The sequence below is a fragment of the Thamnophis elegans genome, chromosome 1, assembly GCF_009769535.1.
Source record: "Thamnophis elegans isolate rThaEle1 chromosome 1, rThaEle1.pri, whole genome shotgun sequence".
NCBI lineage: Eukaryota > Metazoa > Chordata > Lepidosauria > Squamata > Colubridae > Thamnophis > Thamnophis elegans.
The window spans coordinates 128,529,341-128,546,290 of NC_045541.1; the positions used below are offsets into that span (position 1 = coordinate 128,529,341).

Consider the following 16,950-nt stretch of genomic DNA (forward strand, 5'->3'; position numbering starts at 1 on the left):
TCACACAATATTAGTTTGCATCAGAATCAGAATTTCTGACATAAAATATCAAGTAACTGCAATATATTTAGAGAATAGATACAAACTACTTTGTAACTTGGCTTTGGGCCAGTAGAAAAATAGATTTTAGTTGGAATGACTAAATGGGGATATGCAAAGCATGTAAACAAGGCACTTTGTAACATGTAGGAACACAAAGAAAGCAGTTCTCTGAACTGTCAGTTGACAAGCTATTCCCAGATGTTTCTGCAGGTGTGTGTTTGTGTATGCCCTTCATTTTAAGTGGTCCCAGAATAAATTTCTAACAGTGTTCAATGCACATGAATGCTGTGAAAGATTCAGGTGCTTTAATGATATGAAAAAAAATCTTCTCTCATCTATGTAGCATGAGTCACCTCTTCTGAATTATTTTCAGAGTCCTAGAAATGTTTCCACAGTGATATTAATAAATAATTTGAAGATTAAATGCAATAATATTACCTGTTGATGTAGAATTATATGTAGATGGCATATATTTCTATACATAGAAGTGCTGCTCAAATATTTAAAAATTTAAATTTAGGTATATAAAATTAAGGAAATAATCTCAGGATATCTTTCTTCTTTATGCAAGGAACATTTGGATTTATAATTTATAAAATTCATTTCCTATTTATAAATTTCATAAAGTATACCAGTATACTACCCTGTATAAAAAGTGATTATGGGGGTCATTTCTGAAATTAAAATAAGCTATTAAACAAATAAAATGATATCTATTTGGGATTTGAAACTAATTTTGTTTGGCAAAAATGGAAGGTGATTGATAAGAGAAACCCAGGAAACTATTTCTGTTCATTTAACTGTTCTGAATGGGTGCCTTCTGGAAGTTTTGGATTAGAATTCACTTCATGCCTTGGAATGCTGGAAGTTTTAAAAGGTAAAGGGTTCCCCTCGCACATATGTGCTAGTTGTTCCTGACTCTAGGGGGCGATGCTCATCTCCGTTTCAAAGCCAAAGAGCCAGCGCTGTCCGAAGACATCTCCCTGGTCATGTGGCTGGCATGACTAAATGCCAAAGGCACATGGAACGCTGTTCTCTTTCCACCAAAGGTGTTTCCTATTTTTCTACTTGCATTTTTACATGCAATAAGAAAGGCTAAGCTTGCAATGACTGACTGCAGCTCTGAAGCCTTTTCAAGTCTTATGCTGAGATGCCAGATGTTGAATTTAAGACTACCCATATGCAAAGCATATGAAGACCCACATTGTTGGGGGCAATATGCTGACTGTAAACCACTTAGAGAGGGCTGTAAAGGTATATAAATGTAAGTGCTGTTTCTATTTAGATTTGGTAGGGAGACAGCATCAAGGCAGGAGCTGGACAGACCTTAAATATGGGATGTACAAGATATATGTAAGATTTATCAAGCAGGTGGCTCAGATTACTGATCTATCCTATAATATATTCCCTTTCATTAGAGTCTCTCTCTCGTCTTTACTCACATGGATATTATAATAGCCTAGTTGACAAACTGCTGTCTGCTGTGCATTTCAAATACTTTAATTTTAGACTGAGGCTTGAAGACAATACTATGATAATCTTGCAAGTTATAATGGTAATTTCTTTCAATTCTTCCTTAGCTTTCTAAATACACTATAGTTTGGTGTATTCATTAGACTTTTATGACTAAAAAGACAGAGAATATTTGCTATTTCCACTATTTCCTCAAAGTTTTTATGGCTTATAGCTCTTAAACCCTAGGGAGAAAAAAGACAAATGGAAATATAATATTTAAATCTCTAAGTGTGTCTTCCTAGTAAGCAACTTTGGCATTAGCCTTGTTCATCTTAGTACAATACAGGTGAAATGCTTAGCATAAGATAAATTTGATTACAAATGAAATGTTGAACATGAAGAGAATTCTTATATCATATCTCTCATAACTGAATTTCCAATCATTCTATTTTAATGATTTTAAAAACCTTGTCTATGTATCTGTAGTTTCCAAACATTAGCCAGAAAAATTATGGTAACTTAATCATATGTCTATTTGATGTGTTAACAATTCGCAAAAAGAATCAGGATTTAGTATTTTCTTATTATTTTTGGCAAAAATAAACATTACCACAAGCTATTATGTTACCTAAAACTATTAATAAGAATGTAAGAAAAATGATGATCATATCACTGAACTGTTGTATCTGGAAAACACTTATATTAGAAATACATTATTTAAAATAAGATTTTCCTAAAATATATATATATTAGGCAACATAGCACTGATCTCTATCAAATTCAGAAAATGGAGGCATTTACTTTTTTTTAAGCATCTCTTCCAAAATTGTACAAATTCAAAACCTAAGTAACGTCTGCAATTAATTCCACATTTTTTATCTATGGTAGTTTTAGTGTTTTTCTTTTTAACTTCATATTTGATGTTAATTATATTTTTATTTTCACAATGAGATCTTGTGACTGAGACTAAGACTTTATAGGAAGGCAGAATAAAAACTGAAAACATATTACCGAATTCAAAAACTTCAAGACATACCTATAATAGGCTTTTCTAAAAATGTCAACGCTAAACACCAGGTTATTAGTTGACGCATATATAGTGGTTTATACACCAGAATATAACAACTACATATTTAGATACATCTGTTAAACAATCTGTATTTTGCAGGGAAAACATCCAATACAGAGCATAAAATTGCCTAAAACATGCACACACAATGTAAATGTAATACAGATAAAACATATGCAGGAAATCATTTATGTATGGTTAGAAGTATTTAACCATTATTTTTTCTTTTAATTTTGCATCCCCAATATCTATATTTTCTGTAACATACCAACTGTTTTCTGTCGCACTATGCTTCTGGCCTTTTCTGTTCCTGGAGATCCCGTAGTTGTTGCACTGCGCTGTCTCATTGGGGCCTGCCCAGGTTGATCACGGCTCCAGCCTTTCGAAAATGACTTGTCCACAGATGCTTTTTGAAACTCATGTCCAATACCTGATATGGGAGCATTCACACATCCACTGAGAATTATGTATGCACAATAATTTAGAATGACATTATAAGAAATGAAATGCTATTATAGTAAAAGTTTAATTGATGATTTTGACTCAATAACACATTACTAAACTATAGCCAAGACTTATTTCAATAAGAAAAAAGAAGTTCCTCACAATAATATGCATAATTTCAGACATATAAGCAAACCTCCTCCCCCTATATATAAATCTGCCATGTCTGTCTATCAGTTCAAATTTGAATGTATTCTTACAACAATCCTGTAAGGAATGATCCCCCCCACCCCCCGTACAGAGTCTCTTGAGCCAAGTTTAATTTTGGGAAACTACTAAGTAGGGAGACAAGGCAGGAGCAAAAGTTTTAAAAGTTTTAAAAATTTATAAAAACGTTAATATCCAGATAATCTGCTAGTGTTAAAACTCTGACCTAGTTGAACACTTACTGCATACACATATCATCCTCGACTTAATCCTTGGAATTATGAGCCCAAAATTTATGTTGTCAAGTGAAACATTTGTTAAGTGAGTTTTGCCCAATTTTATGACCTTTTTTGCCACAGTTGTTAAATGAATCACTGTAGTTGTTAATAACTTGTTACGTGAATCTGGATTCCCCATTGACTTTGCTCGTCAGAAGTTAACAAAAGGGGATCACATGGCCCAGGGACACTACAGCCCTCATAGTCAGTTGCCAAGTGTCTAAATTTTGGTCACATGATCATGGGGATGCTGCAACAGTTGTAAGTATGAAAAATGGTCATCAGTCACTTTTTAGTCACTAAATGACTAAAAAATACAGTTAGTCAAGGACTAACTGTACTTCCCCACAAGTGTATGTTTGCATAATCCAAACTCAATTGAAGATTCTGTTCATTCCTGGTTGTAGTATGCAATAGCAAAGAACAGAGGGGGAAAAAACCCACATCCCAAGCATCTCAGTATGGCCTATGGAGCAGTGAGATACTTGTTTATGCGGCTATACAAGTGGTAAAGCTTCATACTGACAATTGATACAGAACTTAAGAACTCTTAACAGTGTATTTCCAACTTAAGAAAACATTCCACGGTGAAGTGTAATCCTCTTTCTCATGTTGTGATTACTTTACATAGCAACTAAGAGTGCTTATACACGAGCAGATTCAATTTCTTCATAAAACTGTATATTGTGTAAAAATTATGGCTTTGATTTTAATGAGGATTTCACTTTTTAAAAGCCAGACTAAAACCTGAAATACTACTTCCTCTTGCTGTTTGAACTCTGTATGCCAATCTCTTTATTAAACCTTCCAGAAGAATGGGAACATGCCCTGACTTATTTTATTTTTAAAAAGTAGATTACAGAATGATGAAACTGAGTATATTTTATCTAGACAGTTTCCACCCTGACGGCATTCCACAAGGCCTTCCAGACCTGGCTGCGATCCCAGATCTTAGGGTAGGGTGGATTGTTAGATGTGTTGATCATATCTTTTGAAGTTAGTGGTCTAGATTTGCCATTTTGTTCACTTCCCTTATGGTATTTTTTAATTGATCTTATTGTATTTATTTTTATATTGTGAACTGCCCAGAGATGGTTTGGAGTAGGGCAGAGCAGGTCAAATTCATAAATAAATAAAGGAATGTATAATACGGTATGTATTATTATATTTATTTTATATTATTAATAGATTACATAACAAGAAGTGGTTCTTTAAAGGAGAACCATATTCTGTAGCTCTGGACTCATTTGTTTTGGGACCACAATTTTTCAACTTTAATTAACTCACACCTAAATTATGTCACTTACCTTTGCCCTTATGCTTTTTTTGTTTCTGCTCACTTAATTTGTCGAGTGGTAGATCACTGAGATCCAAGCTGTAGAGGTTTCTAGCCAATACTTTTGTCAGAGTTTCCATAGTTAATGACCACTCTGTGGCCAACTCTTCCCAATATGTCAGTGATGACAATACTGCTAAAAGGTCATCCCAAAGTTCTCGGGAAATGTACACATTTAAATTTGCTTTGATCCAAGCTACAATAAGAGTCTACAAAAAGAAATATAAAGGGAGGAATATACATATTTTTAGCAGAACAACTGAAATCTCGGTCATTTTTATTAAAATTATAAAAGCTGTGTGGTTAATTAGCTATGAAATATTTTTTGATGCGAGTTGATAATATAGCTTCAGTGTGTTTAACCTTTTATCTCGTTGCATATCTTTTTCTTCATCCTACATCATAAAATGTTGCTATGGATCTCTGTATCACCTAAGTTCATTTTCCCTGTCTTTCAACGTTCACCTTTCCTGTATGGTAGGGGAAAATAAGCTATCCTTGCATATAGCTTTTTGGAGAAGTTGAATCAGCCTCCACACACAATGTGTTTTAAGTCTAAGGAATTCTACTTGTTTTAAATGTGCATTAGTGACAAAACACATAGCCCCTCATCTGAATGACACATGCCACCAGCAATTGTTTTATTTGATGTTGCTTTCCATGTGGCTTATTTTTAGCTCCATTACAGATAATTAACTATTTTTACGTAAAGGAATCAGGAGAAATATTTAAAGATGAATAGATTTCATCTGGTGTTTCGGTTATTTATAAATAAAAATATTTATCACTGAGCATTCAGACAATAAGATAAACTGCTATGAAAACTAACATAAGAATGTAAATACAGTGAGGCAAAAAAGTATTTAGTCAGCCACCAATTGTGCAAGTTCTCCCACTTAAAAAGATGAGAGAGGCCTGTAATTGACATCATAGGTAGACTTCAACTATGAGAGACAAAATGAGAAAACAAATCCAGACAATCACATTGTCTAATTTGGAAACAATTTTTTTGCAAATTATGGTGGAAAATAAGTATTTGGTCACCTACAAACAAGCAAGATTCCTGGCTCTCAACCCTAACCCTAACCCTGTAACTTCTTCTTTAAGAGGCTCCTTTGTCCTCCACTCATTACCTGTATTAATGGCACCTGTTTGAACTTGCTAGCAGTATAAAAGACACCTGTCCACAACCTCAAACAGTCACACTCCAAACTCCACTATGGTGAAGACCAAAGTGCTGTCGAAGGACACCAGAAACAAAATTGTAGACCTGCACCAGGCTGGGAAGACTGAATCTGCAATAGGCAAGCAACTTGGTGTGAAGAAATCAACTGCGGGAGCAATAATTAGAAAATTATTACAAGACCACTGATAATCTCCTTCGATCTGGGGCTCCACGCAAGATCTCACCCCGTGGGGTCAAAATGATCACAAGAACAGTGAGCAAAAATCCCAGAACCACACGGGGGGATCTAGTGAATGACCTGCAGAGAGCTGGGACCAATGTAACAAAGACTACCATCAGTAACACACTATGCCGCCAGGGACTCAGATCCTGCAGTTGCAGACGTGTCCCCCTGCTTAAGCCAGTACATGTCCGGGCCTGTCTGAAGTTTGCTAGAGAGCATTTGGATGATCCAGAAGAGGATTGGGAGAATGTCATATGGTCAGATGAAACCAAAGTAGAACTGTTTGGTAGAAACACAACTTGTCATGTTTGGAGGAAAGAGAATGCTGAGTTGCATCCAAAGAACACCATACCTACTGTGAAGCATGGGGGTGGCAACATCATGCTTTGGGGATGTTTCTCTGCAAAGGAACCAGGATGACTGATCCGTGTATAGGAAAGAATGAATGGGGCCATGTATCATGAGATTTGGAGTGCAAACCTCCTTCCATCAGCAAGGGCACTGAAGATGAAACTTGGTTGGGTCTTTCAGCACGACAATGATCTCAAACACACCGCCCGCGCTCTACATGGGGCAGCCCTTGAAGAGTGTTTGGAGACTCCAGCTGGTCCAGAATGCAGCCGCGTGAGTGATTGTGGGTGCACCCCGGTACACCCACGTTACACCTATCCTCCGCGAGCTGCACTGGCTACCTATTGGTCTCCGGATACGCTTCAGGATGCTAGTTATTATTTATAAAGCCCTACATGGTATTGGACCTGGGTACTTGAGAGACCGCCTTCTGCCGATTACCTCCACAGACCCATTCGATTCCACAGATTAGGCCTCCTCCGTATTCCATCTGCCAGCCAATGTCGGCTGGCGACTACTCGGAGGAGGGCCTTCTCTGTGGCTGCCCCGGCCCTTTGGAACGAGCTCCCCATGGAGATTCGGACCCTCTCCACCCTTCAGGCCTTCCGGACGGCCGTGAAGACCTGGCTGTCCCAGCAAACCTGGGGTTGAGTTGCCCCCCTACTCGAATTTGCTGTGTCTGTTGTGCTTTTAAACTGTTTGTATTGTCTGATTGTCTTTGTCTTACTTTTTGTAATTTCCCCTCCCTTGGCTTTGTTCAGCCGCCCTGAGTCCCTTCGGGGAATAGGGCGCCCTACAAATTGAATAAAATCCAATCCAATCCAAAGGAGTGGCTTCGTAAGAAGCATTTCAAGGTCCTGGAGTGGCCTAGCTAGTCTCCAGATCTCAACCCCATAGAAAATCTTTGGAGGGAGTTGAAAGTCCGTGTTGCCCAGCGAAAGCACCAAAACATCACTGCTCTAGAGGAGATCTGCATGGAGGAATGGGCCAACATACCAGCAACAGTGTGTGCCAACCTTGTGAAGACTTACAGACAATGTTTGACCTCTGTCATTGCCAACAAAGGATATATAACAAAGTATTGAGATGAACTTTTGATATTGACCAAATACTTATTTTCCACCATAATTTGCAAAAAAGTTCTGTCCAAATCAGACAATGTGATTGTCTGGATTTGTTTTCTCATTTTGTCTCTCATAGTTGAGGTCTACCTATGATGTCAATTACAGGCCTCTCTCATCTTTTTAAGTGGGAGAACTTGCACAATTGGTGGCTGACTAAATACTTTTTTTGCCCCACTGTAACTAATGATTTCCTACAGAAGACAAATGAAGGAAAGACCTCATCTATAATATTTGAAATGCGTAAAATATTAAAATGTATTAATTTGCCTGAAAAAGAGGACCAGCAAGTCTTCCTGCTAAAGTTAAATTCTTTCTTCCTTGATACTGTATAAAAAATTGAGATGGTATTTTCAATACTGATTCTGTTACTCGGAGCAGCACAAGCAGCATCTGTTCCCTGCAAAACAAGAGTAGTTAGTATTATTTAAAGTCAAATAATTAACTTTATTACTGAATATGGGCACTCTCCAGAAAATAAAAACAAAAATATATAGGCTATGAAGTAAATTATCTGCAACTTTTTCAATTTCCAATGATTATTTATTAACAGTATTTTTAGATTGGGGAAATATTACATTAAGTGGGAGATAAGTATGTGCCATATTATCAAAACAGAAATACTTTACCAAGTTTTCTTGTCCATTGTCACTTGTACCACCATGTAGCGGTAGATATTAAGAATGCGTTTACACATATCTGTATGCTCATCTAACAAACTTTTAATCTCATTTGCTGGCTCAAGAAGAAATATATTTGAGGAATTTGTTATAAACACCTGTAATTAAAAGAAATAAAAACAATTATACTTAAGAAATCAGCTAAGTATTACCACATTGATTATAATGAGGAAACAAATCCATCTGAATTAACTGAATAAAATCTAATTGAGCGTTTTTAAGAAGTGAAAAAAGACACTTCCAAAACAAGTATCAAACAGAATTTTTCAAATTCAGAATGGTTGTCTGAAACACAGAGAGTAAATATGTGCTGATATTTTGGTAGACATATTGCTAGATCTCAAACTCAGTATGTTAAGAGATACACATTCTCGTAAGTCACCAGGGTTCAATCATATGGAATGTTCATAACCAATTGCTAGCCACTTTGTAGATAACAATTGATAACTTTTCTCCCTATTTAAATTACTTTGATATTTATTTGTATGGCCTCCTTATAAGTATGGGGAAACAATAGTTAAATTGTACCAGGATGCTGACACTCTACATGTCTACTTTATGATTTGGCCCTTGTTTTTAAATTCTGCATTCCATGCTATACTGAGTTATCCAATATAACTGTCCTAATGCGGGAAATTTATTTATATACTCCCTTAGTTCTCTGTTTTGGGAATTTATTCTTATTACAGGGCAGAGGCTGTCTTAGTGTGAGCCTATTCATAGTAATAAGAAGGCTAACAGCTGTTTTTAAAGTAATTTGCAAGTATAGGCTGCCCCTGCTTGAAAAGGTTATCCTTGCATTAAAAAAGTGCCAGGAAGAACACAATTTCTTAGGTAGATATTTCTCATTTAAAAGTAAAAGTACAACTGGAATTCTTGTGGTGTCATATTTCTTAATAAATATTGGTCTTAGTGACACAAATTCCTTAGATCAGAGCTGTCAAACTCCTGACCCATCGGCTGATGAATCACATGCTGGCCACGACCATGCCTGTTTTTTTCGAAGGGGGAAAAAGTCCCAATACGTCATGTGATACCGCCGTGACGACATGAGTTTGACACCCTGCTTTAGATGGATAATTTCCATTACTAATTGATGAAGAAGTCTGACATTTTTATCGTATTCATTGTTCCAAATCTTTGAGGGGTTCCGATACTTTTGTCATCCTTCCAATTGCACTTCATATATAAGGAGCATCTTTATGCTATTCATAATTCTTCTTTTGGTTGTTCTGATATTTTCTTGCTTCACTTTTTTTTCTATTAAAGGCATTATACAAGTGTTAAATATTTTGGTTTGCAAACTCTTGTCAGCATTATTTATTAGTGATCTCAAATGATATTTTTAGCAGGGGAAGTGATCTGATGCCATATTGAAGTAACAGTCTGTATGTGTCCCCTTCTTAAAACTTTGTACTGTAGTTTAGGTGTTCATTATAATCTCATTTTATCAGAACATGCAAGAACAACAAAACAAAATACATAAACATTTTAGTTCTAGTGTAAATTGCATCCATTTCACTTCAGGAAAGATTTTTGCAAAAGGCACAACCAAAGAACACTGGAAAATGTTATGTAGGAAATAAAAAAGAAATAGATGCTTACTTGTAGTACTGCTTGTATTCCAGCTCGTATACCTTGTTCCAGATTGTCCAACTCAGATGTTTTATAGGGAACTTCCTGATAACAACCATTTCTTGTCCAGTTTGAATTTCGAATAGGACAGGAACTACCTGTACTTTCCTATAACAGAGGTAATTATTTCTTTCCAAATATCCAGAGAGATACAGAGATATACATACAGTTTAAATTTTCTTGCTGTTCTGAATTATCTGATCAGCAGTGACCAAAAATATTAGGGAATTATTTCTACTCTCTTAAAATTATCAGCGTTCAGTAAAAGTACCTATATAAGCTTCCTATAATGAATAGCCGGGTTTCATCTGTTTCAACCAACAATACATTTGTTAAAGAACAGTAAGTATAATCTAATTATCATTGTACTTTTTGTATTACATTTCTCTTGGATCTCACTGTTTATACTCTCATATAGACTGTGCAAATATATTTGTAATTAAAAGCAGGATCTCATGCTATCAATGAAATGAACTGCAATTTTCAAATTTAATTTATCACAATAAACTCTGTTGTTCCTTCTAGGAGAAAATTCTTCCATTGCTACTACCATCATCAAACTTCAATAATGTACTGCTATTATAAACTATGATTATATTCACACTACACATTCTTCAACCATGTGAATATTTTTTTTTTAAAAAAAAGATATTTATCTGATCACACAGAAAATCATGAAAATCCCATGGCCAATCATATGTAAACAGAATTAAACATCCCTGGAGATAAAACTGGATTTTATTTAAAAATAGGTATTATTATTCTGGGACCTACAAAATATGGAAGAAAGATAATCCATGAATATAATGTTTTAGTCTAAGAATGGCCAAAAATTTCCAAGTGCCCTAATAAATAATAGTTCTCCCTCACTTAATCTTCAAATGAGTTTGTTAAGTGTAAAAAGTGTAACGTGTTTCCCCGAAATTACGACATGTCCTGATAATAAGACCATGCCATATTTTTCCTGTGGGCAAAAATATACGCCCTCACCCAATAAGCCCCCTGGACAGCCCCCCCTCCAGCCAGGCAGAGCGCCACTCACCAACCTAGTGATATCCCAAAGGCGCAAAGCCGCAGGAGCTGGGTGGAGGGGAGCAAAGGCGCTCACATGGTTTGACGCCTTTGGGATACCGCTAGATTGGTGGATGGCGTTGTGCCCAGCGGGGGGGTTATGTTGGTGAGTTGCACTGTGCCCAGTGGGGGGGGTTATCTGGCAGCTGCTCTCATGAGCAGCAGCCCGGCAATGCCCCTTTCCAGCCACTCCCGACCCAGTAATATCCCAAAGGCGCTAAGCTGTGTGGTGCTCTGCCCGGCTGGAAAGAGAGGTTGCGCAAGCACTTGTTGTGCCTCCAGCTTGCGTGGCTTCCTGCCTCACCATGCCCAACTCTCCCTGCAGGGCTGGGCCAGGGTGCCGCCACCACTGCCACTGCCCTGCTGCTGCCGCCGCCATGCTCCGAGTATAACCGGCTTCCAAACTCCGGAGATCCGCTCTATGATTGTGGGCTGGCTACGGGAAGACTCTCTGTACCAGTCTTCCAACAGCCAGCCTGCAACCATAGAACGTAGTCCCAGAGCGGCCGCTGCCGGAAGACTCGGCAGTGGATCTCTGAAGTTTGGAAGATGGTTATGCTCCGAGCATGGCAGCAGCGGCAGGGCAGTCCTGCAGGGAGAGTTGGGCATGGTGAGGCAGGGAGACACGTGAGCTGGAAGCAGAACAAGTGCTCACGCAACCTCTCTTTCCAGCCGGGCAGAGTGCCATGCGGCTTAGCGCCTTCGGAATATTACTGGATTGGTGAGTGGTGCTCTGCCCGGCTGGAAAGAGGTGTTGCCGTGCGGCTGCTCATGAGCATGGTCACCTCATGGGGCTTTGTTGCATTGTTGCGACAGCGCAACACAGCTGTTTGCCCCTGAGGCTGTTCCCGGCTTTTCGGGCACCCGCTCGCAAGAGAGCAGCCACCCGGCAACTCCAAACCAATAAGCCCCCCCCCAATAATAAGGCCCAAGCAAAATTGGGGGGGGGGGGTCAGAAGAAAATAAGACCCTGTCGGAGAAACATGGCATTATACATATAATCTTATCTTTCCTTTTTCTTTCTTTCCAGGAACAAGTTATACTAGGTAATTTGGTTCTCACAATCTTCTTTTATGTATTTACTCAGATGTACAATGAATCAAGATGCTGTTGCATAAACATGGGAAAAGAGAAATCAAAGAATGATTTCAGATGTTTTTACCTCCTCTCTTTCTTTTCCTTTCTCTGATGAATTATGTTCTGCAATGTTTTCATCACTGTCTATGTTCAACGATATAACAATTTCTTCTGGTTCTTTCATAAATAATGGCTTTTCTTCTTGTTGGATCCATTCTTGATATACTTTAACCACTTTCCTCATCGCTGCTGCTTCACATATTGGCAGTAAAAATGCCTAATTAAGGAAAAAAGGAGTCATAAAGTAGATTATGGAACAAGCTTTCTATTACAGTTAAAAAGATTCTTTGGTTTAAATTTAAGGCATTCTGTTTAAAAGCCAATGAATTCTTTCAGTGACAGTAGTATACTGAAAATGTCATTTTCATTAGAAATTCAAAATCACTCAATTTGTTTTTGAAAAGAAACAGAAGAGCAAAGCAGCACAAAAATCAGAAACTGCCACCCAGTTTAGCAATTTATTATTTGTCTACATTTAGAAAAGCAGAACTCAGAGGCATCTGAAGGGGGAATAATGAAAGCAGCATCATAATGCTGAGGAAAACACCATTGCTAGATCCCACCTGACTGGACAAGCCCCACCAGTTTCCCATCTCCCCTTTTTAGGATCCTGGATGAAACAGATTACATCAGGGGTCCCTCACAGTGTTGGGGAGCCGGACTGTCTGGTGGGCATGACTAGGTGGTCATGTGACTGGGTGGTCATGGCTAATTTAGCAGTCCATTTTGCCTCTGTCCTTGCTGTACCTTGCTCAACCTAAGGAATCTATTTACTTAATGCCCCCCCCCTCCCTAGAAAAAGAGCACAAACTTTATTGCCACTTGTCTAACTTCATTAAAACAGCAGCTTCAGGCTCCTTAAAATAGGCTATTAAAAAAAGAATAAAACAAACAGAATTTCCTTCAAAATAACTCCGGATCATATGTTTCAGATGACCACACAATAAATCAGACTGAGAACTGTACCAATTAAACTAAAACCCCCAAGATGGGCATTGAGAGACATCTGAAAGGCTGTTTTTAAAGCGTTTTTAAAGCTTTTTAACACACTACTTTACAAGCTGACAGATGCTTTGCAAGCCGGGACCACCCCCTCTCCTACTCACCCACCAGCCCTGGGTCACATGGCTGTGGAAAACATCTGAAAGGCTGTTTTTAAAGCACTTCTAAAGACTTTTAACACACTACTTTCCAAGCCGGCAGCTGCTTTTCATCCCACCACTCCACAGACTAGATAGTTTGCATTGGCGGGCTGGATCCGGCCCATGGGCCATAGTTTGAGGATGCCTGGATTATAGGGACTCCTAGTCAGGATTCAGGTCCGGTTATGGGACAGAAACAGCACCGGTTACACTTGTGGATAATCTCTGGCGAAAGCAGAATAGTGGTACTGCAATCATCCTAGCTCTTCTTGACCTCTCAGGAGACCTGGCTGCTGAGCTGCCTACAGGATTTGGATGTGGACAGCATGGTCCTCCATTAGTTTGGCTCCTTTTTCATCTTTCTTTTCTCCAAGGTCAATTCCAATCAGTGTTAATAGGGAGTGAGATATTCAGCCCTTGGCTGCTCTTTCTGGTGGGCTGAAGGGCTCAGTACTCTCTCCTCCTTTTTAACTTCTATATGAAGCCGCTGGGTGAGATAATCCAACACCACGGATTGACGTATCAGTATGCTAATGATATTAAACTCTATTATCTCCACCCAATGGCCCAAGTAATGTTGCTGCTGCCCTATCGCGTGGTATGTGTGGGCTGGATGGGGGACAATAGGCTTTGGCTTAACCCTGGCAAGATTGAATGACTTTGAGCGCATAGAGCTGTCATTCCTATCCAATGATCTGGTATATCTACAGCTTCAAAATTTTGTGATGTCATGATGGATGTATTCAGTTCAGGGAGACTGATACAAATTATTGTGTTGAGATTTTGCCTCTGACCCTCTATTAATTAGGAGTATAATGAAAAATCTACATTTGTGAACATTATATGAAACACAGAACAGATTCTATGATAAACTTTGATCCAAACATAAATACTTTTCAGAAACAAAGGATTTTTTTTACCTGACGAAATATTTCTGTGAGAAAGTTAACATTACTCCTTTTAGAAGAAAAAACTTTTCGGACTATTTCAATGTCTGTAAGATGCTCCTCATCAATACTGCAAAGGCTGGAGGAACTCGGTTCTCTTTCAGTCAGTGTGCTTGTGTTAGAATGAGATTGTTCAGTTTCTGGATTTCTATCAGATCTATCAGTGGCATCACTTTTGCTGTCTTCTCTGGATGCCAAGGTAGCAGCTGCTCTCTGAAATAAAAAAATGAAATGACAAATAAAAAGATAAGCCTTTCTCTCTCTCTCTCTTTTGGAGAAGTCTGGTAGAGAGAAAGGAGGATATTTTAGCCATTTATTTCCAGTAGCAAAGCTCTGAACTAGTCATCCAGCTTACTCTACATTATAGACTGCTGTGAGGATAAAAGAGAAGGGACCATATTTGTCATCTAGAATTATTTGGAAAAAAAGTGAGAATGAAAATTAAATAAATAGGATCAGCTTTTTCCCTATTCAGTTGATCATATCACCTTCTTGGTTCTACCTGAATATTCTTTGGCACAATTTCCCCTTCCATTCCAGGAATCTGAGGTCCTGCAGGAGGTTTTGGCTCAAGCCAGAAAGACACCAACCATCTGATGACAATAACGCGAGCTTTAAGGAAAGGTTCCTTTGTGCAATATACTGTTTCATTTGTTTCAGCATCTTTCTTCATGATTACATAATGTGGCTTTGGTCTCATCTGAGGCATATCTGCAGGAGAAACAATGATAAGATGGAAAAGATTTCAAGCCAAAGTTAATTTTGGATTACTAGTTACCTAAATATAATCAAACATGCATAATGGCTAAAATTTAAAGATTTCAATGCAAACATAATCCTGCAGTAGATAACAGACTGAGCTAGGTGATCTCCAAAAATCCTTCCAATGCTTCTATTTTATGAAGTACAAACAAATGATTTTATTTATTTATTCAATTTGTATAGCCGCCCATCTCAAAGTGACTCAAATTGTTTTCTTCTTCAGAACCATATAGTTCTATTAACTATATGGTCAAGTTTGAATACTGTGATAAAAATATAATATAAAAGCCCAAAAACTGCAATTGTATAGAGGCATTTAGGACTGTGTTTAGATAAAGTCAATAGGACAAATTTCCAAGTAAATGTTTTGGGTTTCTGATTTAACTTAGTCGTCTTATATTTCCTCAGAATTAAATTCAATGAATCATGGAAAATGCTTCTAAAAACACTGAAATAATGCTTACCGAGGACTGGGTTATACAAGCTGTTTTCTTTACACATATTTGGGAAAATATAAGGCAAGTAATATTTCTTAAAATGTGAAAATAAGAATGAAAATCCCTTTTCTTGATTTTCTCTGTTCTTCCATTCCAGACTTTTGACCTACAATGTGAATGTTGGATTATTTATATCTATTTCAGAGGCAGATATAAAGCAATTATATATTTTAAATGTATCAACCATATGCTATTAATAGTTATTTTCACTCATTTCCATCTGTTTCATTCTGCATTTTAGTATGTTCCTATTTTAAAATGAGTAGATTGTGATTTTATTTTTTCTTAATCTCTGGGTCTTCAGCAAGATATAGTAGTAGCTCTTCAGCGTGATGCATCGTGACTGAATTTTCAATGTGATGGAGTTGAAACTATGACCTTATTTCATTTTTTTCCAGGAATTAAAAAACACAAGGATAATTTCAGAGGCAGAAAAGAAGATTACCATCATCAATTTCCCCATCAGAAGGGGAAGGTTTATTTTTATTTTTGTAATATATATTGTTTTTATTTACAATTGCTTATACAACTTGCAAACTGTTTTGGGGGATACTATTACCCTGAAATATTAATACAAATTATTTTAATAAATAAATATATACTCTCTCATTTATAGAATTGCTCTTTTAAGAAACTATGTTTACGTAAATAATGTTATTGATTAGTAAATAACTAAATATATTGTAATGTGCATAATATACATTAAATGTATTAATTTTAAACAAACATTTCAATTCCTAATCCTTAAAAATACTTCTAAAAATATGCTCATTTTATTAAAGAATGAAGATATCTGAATTAAACTGAATCTTATCCAATTATTAATTTTGGTTTATATTAGAAAACCAATCTCTTCCCCCCCTCCCTCCAAAATACAACCAACTTACCTGAATTACTAAGTATTTTAAAAGTGCTTCTAAAAAATAGCTTGTCAGATCATCCTGGCCTTTATCTCCTGACTGTGGTGGGACAAGTGGAGTAATTTCTTCTACAGTCACTTGTGCTGTTCAATAATAAATATTAAGACCATTAAGTTGACAAAAACCTAATATGGATTTTTATCAGCTTATATGCATAATCACACAATAAAATTTATTTATTTAGCATTAGAAGAATATTCAGTTGTACAATTTTTTCAACTACGAATTGTAATTTTCAGTATATTATAAACCTGTAACATTTATGTCAAGTCCATCCTAGTTTCTCTCAAGCATGCAGATTACAAACATCAGAAATAGTATGCTTCATAAGACTTATTGAGGAACTTAAAAAGAATGCCGTCCTGCTTGCTAGGCTTATTTGTTTTATTTATTTAATTTAATGTTCTGTCTTTTTGTTCAAATAAGCACTTAATGTAGCTTAAGAGT

General features: G+C 37.1%; 1 protein-coding gene across 3 annotated transcripts in view; it reads right to left on the reverse strand.

The window, feature by feature from the left end:
- Positions 1-16,950, reverse strand: part of RALGAPA1 (Ral GTPase activating protein catalytic subunit alpha 1) — a 132,257-nt gene that overhangs the window by 101,732 nt on the left and 13,575 nt on the right. For all 3 annotated transcript variants that reach the window (XM_032230895.1, XM_032230912.1, XM_032230904.1), the window contains exons 7-16: positions 16,471-16,586; positions 15,551-15,689; positions 14,827-15,035; positions 14,298-14,537; positions 12,261-12,452; positions 9,998-10,135; positions 8,342-8,490; positions 7,983-8,112; positions 4,803-5,040; positions 2,835-2,996 (exon numbers count right to left, since the gene is read on the reverse strand). In XM_032230895.1, coding sequence (XP_032086786.1) covers positions 2,835-2,996; positions 4,803-5,040; positions 7,983-8,112; positions 8,342-8,490; positions 9,998-10,135; positions 12,261-12,452; positions 14,298-14,537; positions 14,827-15,035; positions 15,551-15,689; positions 16,471-16,586 — 1,713 coding nt within the window. The remainder of the gene's footprint in view (positions 1-2,834; positions 2,997-4,802; positions 5,041-7,982; positions 8,113-8,341; positions 8,491-9,997; positions 10,136-12,260; positions 12,453-14,297; positions 14,538-14,826; positions 15,036-15,550; positions 15,690-16,470; positions 16,587-16,950) is intronic.